Raw genomic sequence first — 23,966 nt, 5'->3', positions numbered from 1 at the left:
ATTCTAAATTACATTCTTCCTCTTTTCTAAATTCCTTTTAATTTTTAAGATATTCTATTGTCCCTGGGGAGGCTTCACTGTTAATCCCTGTATCTTTAGTTTCTTTAGACTTTCAGCAAGGTGATTAAACTCATTTGGCACACACATGAGTGCCTTCTTTCGCAACTTGGCTTCACTTCTGGACCAGGACAATAGTTTACAGGAAAGCACATGAGGCACGTAGCAAGCTGCTGGAAGCTGGCGTCTACACAGCCCCCAGATAGAGCAGCTCCCACACAGGTGCGCTTTATGGCTCGACTTGAAGTTTTAGTTTTCCATCTATGATTTATTATTTTTCAATCCCCCGACACCCGTGCGGTTAGTCATATTTTTATTGACTGATGGATTGGGTGATTCTACCTTTGTTGAGGGTGAAGGAAAGTTTACCAGACACGAACCGAAGGACTTAAGCTTTAATGTCCTTTTATCTTGTTAATTTTGTATATAGTTTAAAAGGCTTTAAAAGTATATAAATTTTGGGTCATGGTAAATTTCTTTTCCAAGCTCTTATCTTTTTCCCCATAAGTACTAATGTCCTTAGACCAGGTGCCTCCTCACCCAGGCCCATTAAACATTTACGACTCCAAAACTTTCAGAATTCTTCTTACAAAAACAGTAAAAACTAAAAAAATGAACAATTTTTCCTAAAAAACTTTCCAAGTTTTCTTGCTTTTTTATTTTCTGGGAAACATTAGTTTTAATTTTTTGCCTTGATGTGAGAGTCTTATCTATAGTTCACTGTATTTTTAGGACATAAGTCTCTTAACGTGTCTAGTCTTTGGTCAAGTCTTGTCTATATAATTATAATTAATTACACTTGGAAAACTTTGACACATTTAATTATTATTTTATTAATATGTTTAGTTCTAATCACAATGTGGATGTCCTAATGAGGCGACTCCTGTCTGAATCAATTTTCGTTGTGGAAAATTTTCTCTCCGACTGCTAATTGATTTCCACCCCGAAGGTACATATTGGGCCAAAGGATTCCGCCAAGATTATTCCCGTTTAATTGTTGCCGCAAACTTAAAGCCAAAAATTGAAGATTTTCCGAATTTAGAAAGCTTTGAGGGGGAGCAGGACTTTCATTTCGTTTTCTTTCATAAAACTTCTGTGTACTTTTGTGGAGCCAAATCGAAATCCAAGTGCAGTGGCAGTGGAAGTGGCTGCCATGCTTGGCCCGAATGTTCCGTAAATCCGTTTTCGCCGGACCAAACACAAAATGAAAAGCGTTTTGCAGTTTGTGTAACTATTTAAAAACTTTTGCCAGAATCCTATACATGGAGCAAGCGGGTTGATGGGAAAGTTGTAGATTTTCCAACCATACATCGAAATAAAACCGATTTAATCAATTAATATCTTTTCCACAGACTTTTTTGGAGTGTTTTGATTAATAAACTTTTAGGTAAACCTTTTCTTATCCCTCTAGAAACCCTTCCATCCACCCTCGCCCGAAAATATGCACTTATGCAAGCACACATTTAAGAACTCCCTCCCAGCTCATCCTTCAGATCATGCCGAACTTTGTAACAAATTAAATTCAACCCAAAACTTTCAGATCACTCCCTTTCAGGACCCGGGACTGGGGTCTGAGGTTGCATATCGATGGCCGGAATCGATACAAAGTTTGCTTTGTACCGCATTAAATTCAGTTGCCACATGCAAGTGGCACCGCTTCAGTGGCAGCTGTGGCTTATGAAATGCATTAACAAAGGGGACACCGGTCGCTGAAATATGGACAGAGACTGGGAACTGGTGGATGATCTGCATTTTTAACAGCATATTTTAATGCCCGAGTTTTAACGTCAACTCGACGCACTTATTGACAGCTGCGACAGGCCTGTGACACGGCCCTTGGCCCCACCATCCGCCACCGCCACCGCCACTCCACACTTTGATGCATATGTCATGCGATACAGAAATTTATTTGCCACTCGAAGCTCCCTGGGAATCGAAGGCATAAAAAATGTTTAATTTAATTTTTGCCGCACCAAAAAAAGTATATATGTGCATAGCCATTTACATACATAAACACATATGCACATATCCCCATGGCGGCCTGGCGCCTTAACTTTTTTCCCCGCACTCCCCACAAACCCCGGTGTGGCGGCTGCTTGTGTGTATTTTGTCATGGCAACTGCTGTGCCAACAGAAAATGCTTAAACAATTTTTATAGGTAAATATTGGCGCCTGCATATTTTTGGCTCTTTTCCGTTTTTGGCCTTTTCGCATCCATTTTCGGGGAGCTGTCGGCCTCCGAGGTTAAGCTCGGCGCGCGCTCAACCTGCCGCTAATCGACAGACGTCAGTTTTGATTGAGTTTCAGCGACGGGGGGACTCCCGGCTGATGACGTAATTGATAAACCCCTAACGACGGATGAATGACTAACCGATGATCCCGGGGAGCAATTATTAAATTGATAAATAATTGAGTAAAGAGCGGATTCCTCTGCAAAGGGGTTTTCTAGCAGAACATCACTGATTGTGAGTTATGCGACAGAAGTCCTAGGGGCGATGCATCCAAATTGGACATTGCACTGATGAGCAGGGTCCTCAGTCTGCCTTTGAATGTCCTTTCTGTCGCTGGGTCGGTGCGGTGCACTGGCTTGTTTAATTGCAACTAAAAGCGGAAACCAACAGCAAGCCGGGCCAAAAAAAAAAGCGAAGAGGAGCACGAATACACCGTCGACTGCTCCCCTGAACTGTGTCAAAAACAAGGGCTGAAATGAAAAAATACAAAACTAAAGATTCACATACGGGTTTGTTGTTTAGTTCTGGTTGTTTTTGCGTTTGTTTGTCTGCCGTGCTCACGGCCGGTGGCTTCCTGCAATTTGTGCACTGCCGAGGCGGCTCTTTAAGCGCCGGACGCAGGTGTTGGACGCCACCTGGTGCGACACAGTGTCCTCCTAAAAAAGGGTACTAGAAGTGGCTTACTAACTATTATAACTATAAAACTATATATCTAATAAAAATTATTATTTAAGTATTGAATATTAAAAGAATTTCTCTTTAAAAATGTATCCCTCCAATAACTGACTTAATCCTGAATCCAGTGTGCTTTCTCTGTTGCGACGGCGGCATCCTTTTCCTCTCCAGCTGGGAGGGGCGGGAAAGAGGCGAGAGATGACCCCCCACGAGGGGAAGTGTGAGGTGCCGGGGGGCAAACAGAAACCGAGGCGGCTTTCCTTTCTGACACACCATTTTGCATGTTGCATGAGGTGTCTCTCTCGTTCCCTCCTCCATGGCGCATATGTCACTTGTCTAAATAGCAGCGACAACGTTCACCTGAACTGGCCAACACGGTGGGGCAAGGTGGCTAGGTGGCCAGGTGGCAGGTGGGCGAGTGGCCAGCAGAGAGGTTAAATTTGCAGCCAACTGGCCATGCATGCAAATGCAACATTTGCAACTGTTTGTGCGGCCGTGTTTTTCCAACTCTGCTCTTTCGTTGGCCATCTTCTCTTTGGCTCTGTTTTTTGTTGCTTCTGTTGGCTACAAGGTGGCAACACCGACACGCGGCAACACCAACAACCGGCAGTAATTTGGGCACCTTGTCCATGAGTGTTTGTTTTTAGGAGAGGTGGCAGGTGGCAGGAGGTGGGAGACAGGCTGCAGGGTCTAAATGAAAAACAGGTAAACTAGATGGATGGGCGAAAGGTGAATGAAAGATTTGAAACACTAACTAGGATGAATATGAACTAGGCAGAGCCTAGGGTTCTTTCAGACTTTTCAGATCCTTTCTGAGCTATCCTAACTATTTGGTTTAACCTGTTGCTAGAGATCTTGGAAATTCTCAAAAAAGACAACCACAAAAGTGGCAATTGCGCAGCTGGGAAAAGTTGAGCGCTTCGATAATATATTTCATATTGGACAAGCCAAGCAATGCACCCTAAAGAAAACTTGGTAAATACTGGAAACTCCGTTCCTTAAACCCTTTTCCACATACACACTCACATGCAGAGTTTCCAAGCCGAACACACACAGAGACACACGTGTTATCCCTGAAATTCAAACAAATGGCAAAGTTAAATTTGAAAATAATAGAAAAACTTTTCACAGTCACTCTGGCAAACAGCAACAACTATAACAATAAAGCAAGCAAGGCAACAGAAGCAACAGCAACAGAAACAACTATAACAACGAACAAACAATAACAATAATGCAACTAAAATGAAACTATTTCGAGTGAAATAAATCTGTTGGAATGTGAAAAACTCCTCTGCCAGCGCATTGCGGCTTGCATTTTTCCAACTGGAGTCGAAAGTGGATGTATCTGATAGGAGGGCGGGTTAGGAGTGGGCCAGGAAACTGGCTTGGGCTTAGGGGGCGTGGCAATACCAAAAGCTACAGAAACATCAAAAGCAACTGGAAGTGGAATCATTTTTATTGCCAAACGTGTTTGTTGCTCAATTTAACTAAAAGTGCTGCCAACATTCGCAGCTGTCTCTCTTGTTTCCTTTTCATTTGTTGCCAAAAAGGACAGAGGTGGCTAAAAGAGTAGTCGAAATAGAGACAGAAAGGATATTGGAAAAAGGATAACTCCTATTGTACCCTAGGATAGAGTTCTATAGAGTTAATATACTAGAATTGAAAGAAAAATAATAATATCCCATGAGTATTAATGTGGCTTATGAATTTATTATTAAATTATAGTTATTATTAAGTTCAACATACCTCCTTAAAACTAAAATATAACCCAACTAGAATCTGCGGCCAATACTGAAAGAAAAGACAAACTTTTGTTGGTCATTGAACTGATTGGCATTTTAGCCGCTGCCGTTGTCGTTGCCATTGCCATATCAAGGCATAAATATCACAAAATGAATTTATTTATAGGTGTACACACATACATCTATGCTCTCAGAGACCAGAGTACACATGTAAGGATATTTATTGCAGGCATTGTTTTCCCACATCCCTGTGCTGTCTATTTATTTGCCGCCTTCCGCTCTGCCATAGTGTTTATTCGAAACTTTCTTTTTCTGACCCGCTCCGCTTTGTTTTTGGTGATTTGAAATCGATGCATAAATAATGGCTTATGCCAGCGGCTTTGGTTTCCCCTATTTCAACATTTTGCAAGGGCCTGTTGTGCAAAGTACAGTGCCTTACCTAAATGGAGTATTACTGTTGAAGAAGTTATAAAAAAGAGAGAATCTATATGCGACTGTCTTAAGTAATAACACGAGGATAACACAGTATAATTGTTAAAATGTCCTATAATTTTAATTTCCTAACCTCTCTAAAGTCATATCACTTTCGAAACGCACTGTCCTGCTGACAGAGAGACCGGAAAATCACAGAAATGTGACAAACTTTTTCAATTGCACAATATACGAGCATAAATTTTATGCAATAAACAGCCAACCAGGAAGGCAACAAAAACCGGTTATGGAAAAGTAAAAAGTTGCTGGCGGAAAAAGTTAAAATAACAAAAAAGCGAGGGCTAAAATAAAAGATTACCAAATCAACAATCAGGCGAAAAGGGCGCGAAAGATCGTGAAAAGTTTTACCTGCTTTCGTGACGTTTGCCAATTGCTGCCGAATTCTCGATTCCAATGACAATCGCCTCGAGCCAAAACAAAAACAACAGCAACAACAGAGAGGCATTGGCAACCAGAAACAAGGTGATGGCACGCCCACTTAGCCAACTGACGGTTCAACGCCCCCCAAAGGGGGCAAAGAGCATGGCGACTCCGGCGAGCATGGCGAACGAACGGGTTTCGTCGCTTACGTGACTTGTTTCATAAACAAACAGAAGGCGCAGAAAATTGGCACAAAATTGCCAGCGCATCCTTTGCCAAAGGACAAAAGGGGCCCAGGTGTCGTAGGACTCATCCTCGGCTCACATGTCCTTTCCCGGCCTGACATTGAGCGCCGTGAAAGTTTTCGCCCGACGCCAGCCCTTCTCCATTGGCAATTTGGCACTTTTGCATACAAGTTGGTAATTGTTTCCACCCGCCATTTGTGCAACTGCAGATGTGGCCACTTTCGGCCATTTTAATCATTCAAAAGTCGCGGACATCTGCGTTTGGGCCATAATGGGACGGGATTTGGCTTTCACTCAAAGATAGGACAGCTCCGAATGCGCCTCGTAACTTTTCTCATTATCCCGCACATACAAGGAATCTTTCTTGGCCAAAAGGAGCGAAGAAAAAGTTCTCATCACTTACTTATTATTAAGAAAAATGTACACTAAAAGAAACTAGTCATTATTACTAGTTATTACCAGTATCCTTCTTAAATACATGTGTCTGGGCAACCTTTTCTTAAAGTGTGGCTTAAAAGCGTAGATTGTGCACCCTATAGACAGGTGAATCAAGTCCTCACCACCCACGGCCATCCGGGAAGGCAAATTCTGCGTGCGGCAAAAGTTTCCATGCATATTCAACATCATTAGAAAGTAAGTCAGGACAAAGTAGCTGATGGCAAGGCAGCATGAACCAAGACCTCGTAGAAAGTAAGACAAACCCGTTTAAGGCGCTAAAATGTAGACTATAAATTATGTCATAGGTATAGTCGACCTTTCCTCGTAAGTGGGCTTGAAAGGAGTGCATTTACAAAGTTCTGAAAGGAGTCTTAATTGCAGCGCTTGAAAGGATTGTTCAGAAATTGTTTAAGATTTTTTTTTAAATCTCAGTGACTTTAATCGAGGGCTACTTAAATGTACAACTATTTTGGTAAAATACTAAATTACAGCAGGGAGTAATGTAACATTTTAGCAAGTTCATATTTAAGTGTGAAATTTAAGGAAACGACAAGCCGGTGCAGCTACATGAGCAGACAGGCGGAGCAGCATCCAGCCCAGGACCTGGATGAACGGCCCTCTTCGCTCCGCTCTCCTGGAAGAAGGTCCTGCTGCTGCTGTGGTTGTTGTTGCTCCGGCTGCAGACCCCCCACTATGTCTAGGATATTCGACTGCGTCAGGGTTATTCTCCTTAGCTTGGGATCGTAGGACTCGGCTCCTACATTCATGGCCTGCTGCTCGTCCTCCTCTAGGAGCTGCAAGATCTCCTCCTCTCCGTTGCCCAATATCATTTCCTGACGCATCAGGCTGCTCTCGCGCCAAATGGATTCAAAGCGGGGTCCGTAAGAGAGGTCCTCGGACGAGGCTGTGCTCCATCGGGTGTAGGGAGCCACTGGAGGATGCGGAAAGGATGTATCACCCGCAAGCGTCCAAGGCAAGCGATACTCACAGTCATTGAAAAGCTTGCAGGCTATTAGATCGGCCTTGAACGTTGGGACAAAAACCGGAGCGTTTGGATTGAGGCGTGTGTCCAGCGTACGGCTGGCGGTGGGACTGGCGATGGGAGAGGAAGCTAACGCTGCTGATACCGCTTCCTGGTCCTGAGCCAGGCAATGGGAGTGGTGGGGCGGACGTGGAAGATCAGAGGGAGGCGGCGACTCCGCTCCGCCCACCTCCCGTTCGATTTCGTTGCAAGATTTGCGATCGCCTTGGTTTGACATCGTATGCAGAACTGGTAGAGCTCAGAATGTTTTCCAGATTTTTACATTTGACAGGAGCGAGTTCGAGCAGTTTTGGGCCGGCAGGATCTGACAACTATCTCAGTACGCTACTCGAATCTGTTTTGTTGACGGAAGTTAATGTGGCTGTTGGGAATAGATTGGATTCCAGGGAAGTGTCGGCTCTATTCAACTTCTTTACAGAATTTTAACGAAGCTTCAGTGCGGCTATGTTCCTGTTTACCTCTCTGAGTGCCCTTTAGGGTGTCGATCTGTTGCTAATCAACAATTGTGTTTGTTTTTGTGTGAAAGTGCCCTGAATTGTCCGAATTAGTTTAAATGACAGAAGGGAAAGGCTACTGGGATGGGTCTTTGATGGTTCAGCAGATGGTTTCCAAATCAAAGTTCCTTTAAGACTTAATTTCCCGAAATGTGATTATCCTATAATCAGTTTAAGTTACTCATGTCGAAGCTCAATCTACTATGCTGGCATTTAATTCGATTTGACAAATGCCTTTCTGGCTGTGAGCAAGACACAAATCAAATTTGACAAAATTTTAATTAAATAATAGACCTTACAACAATTTTAATAAGCCGTATAAATAAATTAAAATAAATTGCACACAAAAAGAGGACGAATTCCCAAAACTCATGCTGGCATCTGCCGCTCTCTTTCTGTGGCAGCCTACCTATCTCTTTCTAGCTGTGCGTATGTGTGACAAATTTAATTTCGCAAAAACCACAAATTGACAAATATTTTCATTTGCCCCCAACATCGAGGTCGGAGGAAGAAAGCCATACTCGCAGGCCTTCCACAGAATCTGGTGTGTTTTAATTGATTTGCGCTAGAATTTATTGATTTCATTTTGTCAACAGTTGCTGCCAGATGAACCGCAAAGAACCCGAAAAACCTCAGGCCTCGCCGCCCCACTTGAGCTCATTATGGGCGCCAGCCCGACCCCTAACCCCTAACCCCTGACCCCGTTTAAGCCTCAATATTTGCATTTGTTTTGTGCGTGCTAATTTGCATGTGCGAGTGTGTTAAAACATAAATTACCGGGTCCCGGGGACACTCCCACACACAATCACGTACCAATTAGGGAAAGGGGTCGGCCAAGTTACTAGCAATCGGGAATTTATGGCCAATTCATTGCATTTGCGCTGCTGCAGCCGCACTAATAGCGGTTTCAACTATTTTTAGTTAATTGCGCAAATTACTTGCGCTAATTTATTGGCCAGCCTTGAACGGCTGTTTGCGGACTCGATCGCGGGGCTTATAGTATTGCCCATGTTAATTAAACTGCAATATAAAATGTAGTCTCTGCCGCCATTAACATAATTGATTTACAAAACGGGCGACGGAACAAAACTCTGCCGGTTTCAAGCTTAAGTTTCAAGCTCTCGTGCACATCTCTCCCACAAGCGGGTCTCATTCTGGGTCTTTAATTGATGCGATTAAGTCTCTGGGCAAGAGGAATCAATTTAATGATCCTCTTGAATTCATAAATCCCCAAGACCAAGCCATAGAGGCGAGAGGGGCTTCGGGCCAACTTTATTTAGTTACTCAATCAGGGAAGCAAACAGCACTCGAGTTGTTGGCCAGTTTCAGTTCGAGTTCCAGTTGGCAGGCGATGGGGCAAGGTAAATAAATAAAGTCTTGCCACTTTTGTTGGATTGTCTGTCAGAGGTGACAGGAGATACCCTTCAAGAAATATACGCCTTGCAATAATAAATAATAGATGGAGAAATACTACTATCTTTTGTCGCCTAAGAGTAAGAGAATTATAATTTTAACCGAAAACCAGTCAAAGAAGTCTTGCTGGTTGAGTCCCACTGTCGGACAGGCATTGAGTCACCCACTTGGTCAGTCACTTGTGCTGCACATTCAAGTGTCACTGATTTGAGGATAAGCACTTCACAGGCAACTTGATAGCCCCGGACTACAGGAGGAGCGGATTGGGTCGCCGTGTGCCGGGTTGGCTGGCTGGTTGGCTGGTCAGTCAGCCGTAGATGGGAAATATCACAGTAGTACGCTCTCCCATTCGAGGGCCACTCGTGCAAAGCGAACTAATTTGAATATATAAAATCAGCAACAACTGCGAGGGAAGCCCCACAGAGACAAAGAGACAGTCAGACAGACAGAAGGACACTTTCAAATGGACAGAAGGCAAACGGCAAAAAGCAGATCCCAGCTGAATGACTGTCTGGATGAATGACTTGACCAACTGAAATTGATGAAGACAAAGGCTGTCATTGCGCTCAGTCATCTTTTGTCCGGCTTAATTGATACACCCCGAGTTCCCGACAAACTTGATTTAGTTTTGAGGAAAAAGGATTCGATGCTCAACACAATTAATTTAATTGAGAGACAGTTTTTAGCACTATTTTACAGTGAATGGTGTATGGTGTAGTGTTTGGGGTTATAGATCAAACAGAGACCCTTTCTAATCCGACTGCATTCGGGTTTCTGGTCCGAGGAGCTAAACCCTTTCCGGCTGAAATTTGATAAATCGAAATTTCATTCAGTTGTGGAATGGAAACGCATTGCGCAGCATTTTTAAGCCGCTCGTTGATGACAACCGGCACTGCCGGGGCCCTGCCATTATCCCGGGCCCCTGCCCTGGCCTAAATCGGGGTCAAAAGTTGGGCCAAGCCAAGCGCAACTTATTTATAGTGGCCCGTGCGATGGCGACGCAATTTATCGTCATTAGCGGGAGCCGCAAACGAAATTTTCACTTGAAATTTTCACGAGCTCAAATGAAAATGCCTGCGGTGCTCTGTCGGTCTCGTCAGCGGCGGTTCATTCGGCTGGGCTCGGTTCTGTTCAGTTTTGGTTTTGGCTCCTGGACAGCCTTTGCCTTTGTTAATGATGGTTGCACTGGAAAAAAAGGTACGATTTTGACTACAGGTCTGTTTCATAAGCTCACTTAGTAGGTAATAGACTTTCCATCATTCTGATGTCCTTTCTCTCAGTGCCGAAGGCAAGAGACGCAAACCCAGACAACGACGACAACGGTAATGATGATTACTGACGGTTTTAAATCATTCGCTAATCATTGCAATTGTTGCTCTCCTTCGCTGTCCTTCCTTGTCCTGGCGTGGCTCCTTTTGAATTTCGCTTTCGCCAGCCCCCAGGCGCTCTCACTTGACCTGCAACCGAATAATTGATGATGGGCCGGCGACCCAGACTGGTAATCAAATACCCAAAGAGTTGATTCGCTTTTTGAGAAATTCGAGTGGCCACAAAACAAACAATTTCCCGGGGGCGGACGGCGAAAAAATAAAATCCGCCCGGGCGGAGTGATTGAGGAGTTCCTGCCCAGCCCGTCGAATAAAAACGTACTTATATATGCACGTATGTATGTGAGAATCCCCACAGCAATCAACCTAATTTATTATGAACCCTGAAACCCACGGAAGCCCCAACCACATGCCGCCGATGACTGTCATTCATCTATGAATGTTAATAATTTCAATTGCCGTTTGGCGAAATTCCAATTGCAATATGCAATGGCCATACCAGAGTTGCGGCTAATGGTGGCATGATGTGTGAGCCCTGGTAGTCCCTCTGCGGTTTTGTTACTTTCTCGGTTTTGTTACTCCGAAGCCCTTGAGTCTCTGTTGCAGCAAAAAATATATATATTTTATGGCACTAGATTGCATATCAAATGCCATTGAAATGTATGCAGCGAGACTATTTAAATAAAAGCATAAATATGCAAATATTTTTCATAGAAATCCGAGCTTAAATGTTAAACTTTTTGGAGATGTCTGGACTTGGAACAATTTAACAAAGAGATTCTGTTTTTGTTAATTAAAAACTCCAACTAGAGGCTCTTGTTACAGTATGTTTTTCCTGAAAACTCTTCAAAATGCCGAGCAGATCGAGCTTACATCAATATCTGTGCGTACTTGCCCCTGCCCCAAGGCTCCGCACGTGCAGCCGGGACTAGTGGCAGGTCGCAGGGCGGGCTAATGCCCACACATTGACACATACGTGAGCCCACGGACCGGCGGACAGGACAGACAAACAACTCATTTCGCTCAGTGAACTCAACAATAAGCATAAAAACATTCATCACTGATTCACTACGTGAGCTGGTTTGTCAATTATGATGGTGGATGGCCTAGGTGGCTCCCAGCAGGGATGTGGCAGGGATATGTGTGTCCGGGGACCTGCCGAGCCATGGCCCTGGCTGTTGCTGATGATGATGATGAATATATGAGTGCCGCTGATTGAATATCAACGCCCCGGCCCAAGAGGAATTCCTCGTGCATGTACTACTGCCTTGCTCGTCGGCTTCTTTTAACACTTTTCGCCCTCGTTTCCGCTCTTTTCCGTATTACATGGCCCAAACCCACACCCATCAACACACAGAGATCTATCCCTGTGAGCATATTTCCTGCGCTAGTCAACTGTCAGATTTTCGTTGTGCCAGCATAAAATGTTAAAATAATGCCACACAGACATAGACAGGCCGTCTTTATTTGCCGTCTCTCTCTCTGCTTCTCACTTTCGATTTGGTTTCGGTTCAGAGGTATCCCATTCCCATTCCCATTCCCAGTCCCTGTCATCCCGAAACTCGGTCCCCACTCACCAGCTACATTATCTCCCATTTGTCGCATACAATCTGCTTGCCTTTTCTTTTATTTTCTGCCCGATTTTCCCCAGCATTTTTTGCAGCTTGTTTTTGCCGTTACAGCCATTTCCGGTGACAGTGTAATATTGTAATATGCTTATGTCTCTGTCGTCTGGATGTCTGTGTCATTTTTTTGGTAGCATCTCGGCCGTAGATACGGTCATAGATAGCCCGGAACACATTCGAATCGGGACGTGTTTGTAAATTTGTCCAAACTTACAATTGGTCTGCGATGCTTGACGAAGGTGGAAGGTTTCTGTAATCCTTACTTTCATTATCAATTGTCGGAATGTATATTTGAGAATGTATCTTAAGGGTATCCAGCAATTCGATGCCCAAAAATTGAATGTTATCGCACTATTGCATTGTCAGCAGGATGAAAGTTGTGCAGCAGAGTTATTTATTGTTGCGTTGGGTTTTTGTTTTTGAGAAATCAATCAAATGAAATGCGACGACAACGAAGTCTAGATGGGGTGGAGTGTGTGTGGGGGCGTACAGGATTTGATCAAATTAAAAGGCAACCCGTATGTCTTGCTCACCATCGCAGGGATACACGAATACCAATGCCGGGACATTGGCATTGCAATTTGAAGACAAGCAGTTGAAATGCAATTCGTGTTGCCTGTCTCTCTCACTCGGTGCATGTGTGTGGGTGGGCGGGTGGTGCAGCACTTTATTTTGTACATCTGTATGTATGTGTGTGTATGGGAAGCATCTTCCTGCTACTCGGCCCAACCCAAACACACCCGTTTACGTGCTAAGAATTTTAATTAACAGATAAATCAATAAGAAATATGGACGATGGCTGTCAGTGTAACTCTCCCAGTCTCTTTCTAGACAGAGACAGCAAAGAAGCATTGCCTCACCAACTAAATAAACTTCTGACTACCAGTCGTCCTTGTCTATGTTTCAGCTCCTACTGCCTGTAGTTGCCCCTTTTTCCGACGCCTCTGGCGGTCGTTGAGGAAAATCGCTGGGGCTAAGCCTGCACCCGGAAAATGCCCAACAGCAGAGAAATTAGAGAAAAAGGCAGTTAAAATTGCAGCCTCAGCAGCTGCATGGACCACGTTAACAGCCTGCGGCTTCTTGGCCTTGGGGCTGACTTGGCCCACAGAAGGTATCCCCTGCAGCGGTTTACAGAAATTTATATATCAAGTGGCGCCATCTATTCAAGAATTCATTAAAATTGTGCACAAGTATTTAATCTTGTTGAAAGGATCTTTCGAGGCTAAAAAACACATGTAGGTTAGATCCTTATCCTTTTAAATATTTATTTAAATATCATTTTTATTTCAAGCCGCAGTTTTGAAGTCCCCACGACAGCCTTAGTTTCCGCAAGTCCTTCTGTGAAGTTTCCTAATTTAATTATTTTAATTTCCTGCGGACAACTCCTTATGGAATGTTTCGCCATCGTTTCCGGCCATTCGATTCCCCAGATGCCCCCAGAAGAAGCGCACTGTTTCCCAGCGGAACCACTGCGCTTTCATTCCGCCAGCTCCTGCCTGCACTCACTGTCGGCCTGTCCTGTTTTAGCCATTCTCTCTTCCGGCCAAGAAACTGTTTGGCATGGCGAATGCAGCAATAAATAGAATTACAGTCAAGTTCCTGATAACTTGCTAAAATGCACAAGGCGCGCCGGCCTCAGGTGGCAAGAAATTTATTATGAAATGAACAAAATAAATGCGCGGAGCTGGAGGAGTCTGTGGCCACGTATTAATGACGCTTTTAAGCGCCGCCCGGCCCGTTGCCTGAATTTAATGACGAAACGTGCCACAAGTCACGGACGCCTTCTATTTGCTAGTAGACGACGGCCATCAAATATCTAACGTGTGCAACATTTTGTTCGCATTGCAATAAAACAAAGTTGTTGGCCTGCGGCAGCCGTTTGACCCACGTCCCCCCACACTTGCCCAGACAGACAGGCGGCAGTGCCAAAGTTTAATTTGAATATAATAGAAAAACTTCCGCAGGAGGTCGCATGATACAAAAAGAGAGCTGTATTCGAATATGGATATATGCTGTTAAATATTTGAGACACATACAAATAATACTATAGTTTCTGGTAATTAAGGGTTAATCAATAAGGAAATATTTTTTAAGAATATTTTTCTAACCCAACCTCATATAGAATACATCTCACCTCTGCAACGTTCAACTCTAATATTGGTCAAAAGTCAGTTTCTATAACAATGTGAGAGAATTTTTGGCCAGAAATAGAAGCCAAAAACTGCCCGGCAAACAAATTCGTTGCGTTTCGGCCTTATAGAAGCGAACGGAAATAGTTTTGAAAATACAAAATATATACATATGTATTCGGAGACGTGGCTGCACGAGCATAGAAATGTTTTATGGCATTCGTGATTGTTGTGTCATTAAGTTGAAATTGTGTAGGTGGTCGCAGGACACGGACTCTGAGACGGACAGGAAGGACATAGCCAGTAGCCGGGGGCGTGGTTCGGCCTGCGTGTGTGGACAATGGTTGCCCAATTTTATTTCTATTTCCAAGCGAGCCGAAAAAGTTGTAATCGAAAAAGTGTCTGTGTGATTCTAGTTTTATGGCCACGTTTGCGCCTTCCTTTCCCTTCTTTTTTTATAATTATTTTGTCGCAAATTTATTTATGGGTCGCGTCCTCCCATATACAACAAGGAAACTTTTTCGCCAACGCAAATGCAAGCTGCGTTTCAGAAAGTTAAGAGCCAGGAAATTAATTTTCATTGTCATAGAAGATCTAGTTATACTATTAAAGTGTTTTAAAGACCTGTATCCCAAGACCCTCTATCGAGTCAGTTTGTCTTAAAAATCTGATTACAGTCCCGCAACGCACTGTACCCGTTTGTGCGTTCAATAATTTGTGTACAAATTCTTTTCGTGTATAAACCGGAGTCCCTTTATGGCCATGAAAACCCGGCGAGGGCCACGGCCATGGCTGAAGGCAGCCCACAACCGCGACCTGCAACTGGAAGTTGGGTTCACCTTGGCTTTTGGTTTTTTCCGCCTTCCGCCCTACGCCGCCGCGCTCATTCATATTTCCCCCAGGACACTCGTGTGTGCCTGTGTGTGCTCTACAAGTTTTTGGCTGAGCGTTTTCCCTTTGAAGTTTTGCGAAAAATCTGAACTCGAGCATTCGTCGAGTATTTTGTAAACGCCTGAAAAATACTGGAGGAATTTCTGCGAGGGCGTTTGCCGGGTTGTCCGATTTCTGGGCTTCCTGGCCATTGAAGAAGCCGAAAGTCATGATTAAACGAAAGATGGGAGAGCGTATTTCCAGTTTCGTGTTCTCTTCGTGCTTAACAGCTTCTTGGGGGCTTATTAAATATTCAGGGGGAAATTCTGCGGCTACAGTGGAGGCTACAGTGCAACAAGGCAGAAATTAGTTTAATCTGAGATTTCTCAGCCCGCACATATTCACTCAGGTGATGCCTGCCGGCTGCGCGATATCTATACGTATATTTTTTCAATTTCTTTTCAATTTTTCCGCCTACCGACTCCTTATATTGTTTACGTGGCTTATGGTGCCCGTTTTCTAGGTATGTGTGCCAGATATTTGCATACATTTTACGGTGAGTTTTGTTGTTGAGGGAAATTGCGCATACGCCGCGTTTTGTTTTCCGTCTTGCTGACACAGTTGCGAGTGGGTGGCGGCCCCCGCCTCGGCAGCAAATCAATTTGGCCTGCATATTTGCATAATAAGCATGGGGAGACCCAGTTTGTTTGTCACTCAGCCAGCCTGTCACTTGATCAATATGTGGATGGCGTGCTCATAAAGTGATTTCCCTTCTTCCCTGCTTCCCAGCTCTTACTTTATTACTTTGTTTTCTTGGCCCACAAATTGGTGGGTCGCGAATGTGGCAAGGAGAGCGCGATCGGGTCAAGGAGCTGCGACTTTAAGTGGCAATGCGGCATCCAATAGGTGTGTCAGAGCCTTGGGGCATCAAGTCAACATGACACATCGAAATGACTAGCTTGATCTAACTTGGCAGCCAAAAATGCTTTTCTTCGGTAATAAATATCACCAATATGTCCTTGGCTTGTTAGTCTTTTACCAGCCAATGCAATTTGGCTCAAGTGATTTTGATTATTGGCCACTTAACGCTGCGGAGCACAAACATCCCAAAACAAAATCGATAAACAAATGGCCAAATTAGCACTCTACCGCCACAACAAAGGAATAAAAAAGAAGCAACAACTGAAACGAATCTGTTGGCGGGTCAGAGGCGGGCGGCAGCGGGTGGGGTGAGGGGAGGATTGCCAGACGGGGTGTGTGCCGAGCAATTCATCTATTCAAACAAAGCCATCCATTCCGACGGTGTCATTCATGGCAGCGATGCTGCTGCCCAATCGTGCGAGGAGCATCTCTGGTCATTCATCTTAAGCCGCCGCTGTCAATCCCCCTCTCGGCTCACTCCACCCTCCTCCACCCCTGAAAACCACTCTCCCCTCCGCCTCACACCGGAATCCCGCCTAACAAACTCAGATCCATTCCCGATGCTTGTGTTGGCAAGATAAATGGCTTACAGATTATGATCAATTTGTAGCGGAGCCGACGACCCGGAGACCGAAACAAGGATATCCCCACAACACATGCCCAGTGGCCTTGATGGCCACGCCCACACGGCCCAAGGCATCTGCTTATGACATCTTAAGTATGATCTAAAGTTGATAAAAACCAAAAAAAGAGCCATGAAATGGAGAGGTTGTTCGGAATGTGTGATAAATTGTGGCAAATTGACTGCAGATTGGCGTGTCCCACAGGGCGGATGAGTGATGCAAATGTTACAATTACTGCGTAATAAGAAGGAGATATACATATTTAAAATATTTAACGAAATAGTTGGGTTGGTTTGAGCTTTAAACTCTTCACAACTAGAGAGTTAAGAAGCTTAGAGAAGCCTGAATGTCCCACAGGGCGGATGAGTAATAACTAGTGTTAAAAAAAGACAGCAAAAATTAGAGTTTTTAAAACTTAAAATATATTTTAATATAAAAGATAAACTTTTGCATAAATATTTCAACTTTTTTTTACTTACACTTTCCAACGGGATTTACGTGAAGGACCACTGGGTCGTATGAGTAATATTATTAAAATCAATATGGGAAAGCTTAGAGTAAACTTTTGAAAGTATTTGTACTATTTATTGATAAAAGAAAATTAAAGAAGTATCTAAAAAGCATAATAGAAAAGGAAGGATAAAATATATATTTTAAAATCTAACCTGCTGTCTTAAACTAAAACAAAACATCAGGCACTTTAGAAAGTAAAACCGCTTAGGTGAATTACAATAATTTACGACTTAACCAATATCCTCGCCCAAACGATTCAATACCTTGCTAAACCTTTAATACACGTTTCGATCCCCTTTCGGACATTTGTGTATTTGGCGTTGATTCTAAGCCCGAAACTACAAAGTGTTTAAGCCAAAGACAAATCCATTGGACCAAAGCAGCTCCCTGACAGGTGGCGTTGGCTGGGAAAAAGAACGAAACTGGGAGGCGGGAAGCCAATATTTATTTGAGCTTTTATTGCGGACCCTCCTGTAGGGGCTTTGGTTTTGGAATACAGAATCTGCGTTGCGTTTGCTGCACACGCAATGCGGGCAACCTCGCTGCACTTGAAAAAGCAGAGTTATATCTTAGATGTAGTATGGCTAGTTTTTCTCTGTAAAATATAATTAATTTTTGACAGTGTACCTGCGTGCGTTTAACTGCTGCAAGCTTTGATAAGAGACCCCAAGCAGCGTCGATCCCATTGTGCTTGTTTTGTTGTCGTTGTTGTTATGCGTGTTAATTCCCTTTGATAAAATAATGCCAGGGATAACCTTTCAATGGTTTTCCCTGTGTGTGTGTAGCCCGCATGCCAAATCTCGACCTGCACACCCCGGCCCTCCTGCACATTTCCATCGGTTTTTTTCGCCCCCAGTGTGGGCGCCTCCTACGCAATTAAGCTTTATTTATTCTCGGCCTCAGCAATTGATTGCTGTGCCAAGCAATAAATGTATAAATAAATGTTATTGAGCACAAAACCAGAAGCGGAATGGAAGGAAATCCATCAAGCTCGACGAAATCAAAGGCCGTGTTAAGTAATATCGAAATCTTTTCTTGGATCGTTCCCTGAACGCCATTTGGCCAGCACTAATTGGTGCGAAAATAACACGCATTCTGAAGACACAAGTGGAGGTCGCTGCGAGATTTCAATGGCATGCGTTTGAGGGCCAATACTTACAGAGTGTACGGTTGCAAAATAGTCCTTACAGTTCCTCCATTTTTCCATTTTGGTTTCCGCAAAACCCAAATGATTAACCCGAAACTCAAGTCCTTGCACCAAAATCTGCATACATGAAAAAAAAAAACTCCCAAAAACTGAGATAAGCTACAATTGAATGGGAAAAACACACACACAGGGAGAAGGGAAAGGCAAAAAAGCTGTGCAGCTCATAAAAAATGCTTAAATTCGAATTATTGCATTCGCTGTCCGTCTAAGCCAAGAGCACCACGAGCAGCAAGCTCCCAGGAACCTCAAGCGCTTTCCCCGACTTTCTACTTTCTTCTTTCACTTTGTGGGTCGCTCTTCGCCTGTCTGCGTGCTTCTTTTGCACATTTGCGGGTGTTTTTGGCAAGCGCCTTAATGCTAAGCAATTTGCGTTAAATGCGAAAGAGATTAAAACAATGTTGCATTTCTAATTGTTTTTAAGCAACGACGAAAGGGGAACACACGACAAGGACTACTACGAAGATGATGATGATGATGATGATGGGTGTGGAAATGGGAGCGATGAGGATGATAAGGACGTTGGCGGCGTACGTGGCACACATGGCGTATGAGCAACACAATTGCAGTTTAAGTAGTTTGTATTTATTACAAGCGGAAGGAGAAGTAAATGAGATTATTCGGTTGCTTTTGTACTCTGTGTTTGAGAGAAATAAAAATTATACACTTTTAGATAAAAGCTAAGACTTGAGTCAGCTTAGAACTATATCTATATCAACACAGTCCATTCAAGAGGCAAAAAGTTGCTTGAATGCTGTCCTGGCACCACCCCCCAATGCCCAAGGAGCACCAAAAGTTCGGCTAATTCCCCATCGTAATTGAAACCATTTAAATGTTAATTAAATCTGTGCCAGCTATCTCTCTCGTTCCATCTAGCCACTTTCGCTGCAATTTTTAAAGCTTTTCAAGTACGTCTGTCTACTCGAAATATTCAAGGAGAAGGCTGACTAATGAAGTGTTTTTCATGTGCCCTCTGGAATGGCTCTGAAATCCAGGTGGCTGAATAAGAGCCACTTAAAAAAAGACTCAGCTGGGAGAAAAAGGAACAGATTTAAACAAACTAGACTAGTTGTATTTAGAAACAACGGGGCATCCATTATCCCCGAATTGATGACGAATTACTGATTTTAATTAGCTCATGGCGAGCGTCACAGCAGACACAACCATTAGCTCATAATTACACGGCCCATTCCAAAAATTCAAATTAAAATCCATTCACCAAATATCGGCATTTGTCCACATATTGAATGTAGCCGTTTATGGCCGGAGTGGTGTGTGGAATGCACTTAGCAGCTGGTAACCACATCGTTTCAAATTTGCTCGATAACACTCTGACCACAAATTTATGAATGACTTTGGTTTTCTGGCAGTGCGGAGAGAGCGGACGAGCTTTGCATAATGAATAAGCCGAATTAATAGAGGCAATTTATATTTTCGATTCGTTGTCAAAGGAAATCAACATAAATGAGCTAATTATAGGGCAGACACACGACACACACAGTGCTGCAGTCCGTCTTGCCGCTCTGATTGAGTAAACCATCAATGTGCGGTTGGCTTTGCAGAGCCTGCCAAGGCTCTGCCAGGATCTCAAGGCGGCAACTGTTTGTCATCTCAAAGCCCAGACTCCGGTAAACAATCAACCCCAAGCCATCCTCACACCTTCCGCAATCCGGCCCACAGCTTGTCGCCCGGTCGAGAGGGCCGAATGCATTTGACAAAATCCGTATTGTTTTGACGACATTTTAATTAAGGAAACCACCTCGTGCTCCGAGGATTCGAAGCCGAAAACCCCAGACAGCTCAAAGGAGTAATGCAATCAGAATTTGAGGTTTTCCTTCGAGTGAGGTTTGGTTTGGTTTGTTGGGTCCTAAGTATGTGAGGAATACACACCATTCTAGCTTATGGACAAAAATCACCATTTATTTTGAAAGCTAGTTTTTTTTTTTTTTGACAGGAACAGGACGCCAGCTATTCAATTATAAATAAGCTGAAGAAAGAAGCACGAAACTGGCAAACTACATCAATTACTGAAATTTACTTCAATTAACAAAAACTTAATAATGGAGTAATTTGCACAAACTGGCTTATAATTTGTTTGATGGCCAAGTTCCCTGCCATCTCGCATGCATTCGTGTGTGATAAATGAATTTGAAATTTCACAAGAGGGTGCTGGCAAAGTTTTGCAATTGGTCACTTGAAAGGAAACAAGGGACCTGGAAAGGGGAACACAGCTAGTTGAAAACCAAAATAATGCGGTTTTGTGGCTAAAAATCAAAGCAAAGCGCCAAGAAACATTTACAAGCTGAAGTGTTGCATATTTTCGTAGACAAACAAAATTTATTTGAGTATAATACATTGCGGTGGATAGAAAGTTGTGGGCTTCACTAAAAGCCACAAAACTTACTATCTGCAGGGCGGAAGGGTGTCCGACTCAGGCTTGGCCCGAACCAGAATGTGCTAATGGCCAATAGTCAAAGAAAATTTTATTTGCAACGCTTAACTCGAAGCACATGAAAGAAAAGTTTTTCTACTTAATATTCTTTTTTTTTTTTTGCCAGAAATAGAAGTTAACCGAACTATCCTTTTTCCCCTTTAAGTTCCCTAAAAGCTTTCCCTCAACCCAGTTATAATATTAAAAGCATACTTATGAATAGAATATTTAATTAAAAAAAACATCATTTATTTTTTATGTATAACTAAATATCTTTGAAAAGTTGTAAAATCTTTTTAATTTTATTGCCTGGTAAGCCGTGAAGACTAACTTAAATTCTGATCACCATTTATATTCCCTCGATTCGGCCTCGATACTCATTTACAATTTTCCATTTGTTCTTACATCGTTTCCCCATTTCCTTTGGCATGTCATCGCAGGGAGGATTTCACTCAAGGTTGCCACCATGCCTCTGCCTATTTGCACAGGGATAATTGCCTTTAATTTTGAATAAGAATCGACCGAATGAACTGGACAGGGCGACAAGGAAGCCACTCATAATTGGCGCCCATCAAGGCGGGACGAGCGGCGAAAGCAAATGAGATGGCGGATGGACTTTCTCTGCTTTTTCCATCGTCCTTTTCAGCTGCATGTCCTTGCTCGTTGGCCTCTGACAATTGTCGCTGTCATCGCTGACAATCCTGTCGCTGTCATCGATGTCGCTGGTAATGATGATTGTCATGTAGGGATTTTATAATCTCAACAATTTCAATGTCCTTTCCGTTCTGTTGATTTACACATTTGCTTATTGTTTCAGCGCCCACTGGCTTGCTCCTTAGGCCAAGGCCGTTATTTCCTTTCTGATTCTACTACCAATATCCTTGACACAAGGCCAATAGTGAAAGCGTGATCGGGCATTTCAAAAGTCATGAAAAATGCAAATAATAATTGGCGGGTCATTTTAGTTTGGTATGCAATAAAAGAGTGCCTTTCAGTAAAGAATGAATACATATATCCTTTAAGCTGAATCTTTTTCTTTAATTTCTAAATCCCTTCATCTTCATTCACTCTAACTGCTCAGATATTTCAGCTATGCCGTCAGTCGATTAGGTTGTCTCACTTTCCTGGTCCAAAAATCTGGAGATTCCTTACATTTTCGCCGCCACAGTTCTGTGGGATATCCCCGGGATAAGTTTAACTTATTGTACCCCTAACAAAAAAGCAAACTTTTGACAGTTTCCCTTGCTGGGTCCTGTGGAAGTTTCTGCTCGGCTTCGACGGTTGACTGGCTGAATTGAACCTTTGAGCCGTCTTCCCTCTTCAAAAGCGCCAATACAAATGTTGATTCGGTGGATAAGTTGTGGCCACAAACTTTGCCACATGCCACACTCGGACATAAAAAATAGACATGGCCAAAAAACAAAAGTTATAATTCACTTAAGCAAGTGGGCATCGAACAGTGCCAATATATCCTTTAATGCAACCTGAATTCAGCCATTAGCTTCTCATTCAATTTTGTGGCGATTTGGTTTAATTAAAAATGTAGTCTGCTGTTTGGGCAGTTGTGTAATTAAAAGTTTAAAGGTCACAGCCATTGTCCTTGCTCTGTTTTGCGAACCAGCCATGCCATGCTCGCCGTGCCCCATCCTTTCCGGTCTCCTTTGGCATTGGTCTCCTGTTTCCGCTTCCGCTGACTGGGTAATAAAAATAGCTCACGTGTCACGCCCATAAAAGTCACACATAAAACAACAAAAAACTGAGGGGAGGGTTCTAGATTTTAATGGGTCGACATGGGAAATACCCTAGAATCTAAAAGTGATGGGTATTGTAGTTATTATTGTGGTAAAATCAAGCTCTGTACTTTAGTAAAAATTTTGAGAGTTTCTGAAATATTTATTCAATCTTTAGACATAAAGGTGAGCTCCCTAGAGAATCGTCACTCCCTTCGGCAGGACTCATCAGCGAGGACACGACAACGGCAGTAGAAAATTTAATTACAAGCAAGCAAACATTAAAATTTGTAATTCCATCATAAAAATTTGTTTGTTCTAGAAAAGACGGAAACCAGAGTGCGAGTGCGAGCGGGATGAGCTGCCTGAGGTGGGCGAGGGGCAAAGCTTTGCAGAGGCAGAAGCAGGAGGAGGAAAAGGAAACAGGTGCCGCCATATCCTGTGGCCAGCAACATTAACATTCGCTTTCCACCTACACTTGTACAATTTCCTCAATAAAAGTCCAACCAGATTAGCTTTCTCCGCCCCATTCCCTCTTGTATCTGTGCGGTTTTTAATTACTTTATATTATTGGCCAAGTTTCGGGTAAAGATTTCCTCAGTACATAAAATCTATGTGGTGTGAAATGAGCGGCAGACGGACGAAGCAGCCAACAATGTGTTGTACATGGCACTCGGACATGGTCTGAGGCGAGAGTTGTGGCATCCATTCATTGTTGATTGCCACACACCGAGCCACAGATGAAAAATCAAGGCACACAGTGAGAAACTAAAAGGTCTCTGTTGGGAATAGTACTAGACTGGATAGACCTCTTAAAATTATTTATATTATTTATGACTGAGTATCTTTAAGCTTAAATATTATTAACTAAATTTAAGAAATTATTATTTATCTCAGTATATTCATCACTGCAATCGTATTGTGGGATACGGAAGCCGCTCGTCCTGTTCCTTTGTTTTCTTGCCACCGGGCGCAGTTCATTTTGCTGTGGTCTATCATCATTCTTGTTCTCCTCGACGAAACATGCGTTGGCATTCCAGCTTCCTTTTCTCGTCCTTTGTATTTCTAACAGGACGCACCAGGACACAGGACCAACTAGAGCCCGAATAACAACAACACATGACACGTGTCACAGGCTGCGACCACAAAAGCAAGGAGTGGCGTGACAAAAGGGTTGAGCCTTGGAATCATCAAGAGGCTGTTGCAAGAGGGGGCGGCTAGCAAGAGTCTGGGAACAGGAATGGAATCCAGGACAAAGTTAACTCCCGGATAAGCCAGAAAGTTTCGTACGAAGACAATGGTAATGGATTTTTGTAATGATTAAGTTAGCTCCCGGCAGAAAGATAACATTTTTCTTTTTCTACTCCTGAGGTTTCAAGCCAATGTGCTTGGTTTTCTCTAAT

At 43.2% G+C, this 23,966-nt stretch overlaps 1 protein-coding gene across 1 annotated transcript; it reads right to left on the bottom strand.

Annotated features, from left to right (window-relative positions):
• Positions 1–6,660: 6,660 nt before the first annotated feature.
• LOC108132266 (uncharacterized) lies at positions 6,661–7,845 on the bottom strand. Its single transcript, XM_070277638.1, has 2 exons — positions 7,229–7,845; positions 6,661–7,171 (listed from the first exon to the last, which is right to left on the bottom strand). Exons 1-2 carry the CDS (start codon positions 7,497–7,499, stop codon positions 6,804–6,806), a joined length of 639 nt encoding a protein of 212 aa, XP_070133739.1. The 5' UTR covers positions 7,500–7,845; the 3' UTR covers positions 6,661–6,803.
• Positions 7,846–23,966: the final 16,121 nt, after the last annotated feature.

The sequence above is a fragment of the Drosophila bipectinata genome, chromosome 2L, assembly GCF_030179905.1.
Source record: "Drosophila bipectinata strain 14024-0381.07 chromosome 2L, DbipHiC1v2, whole genome shotgun sequence".
Classification (NCBI taxonomy): domain Eukaryota; kingdom Metazoa; phylum Arthropoda; class Insecta; order Diptera; family Drosophilidae; genus Drosophila; species Drosophila bipectinata.
Note: the sequence above shows the minus strand (reverse complement) of the source record. Positions and strands in the feature narration are given on the sequence as shown.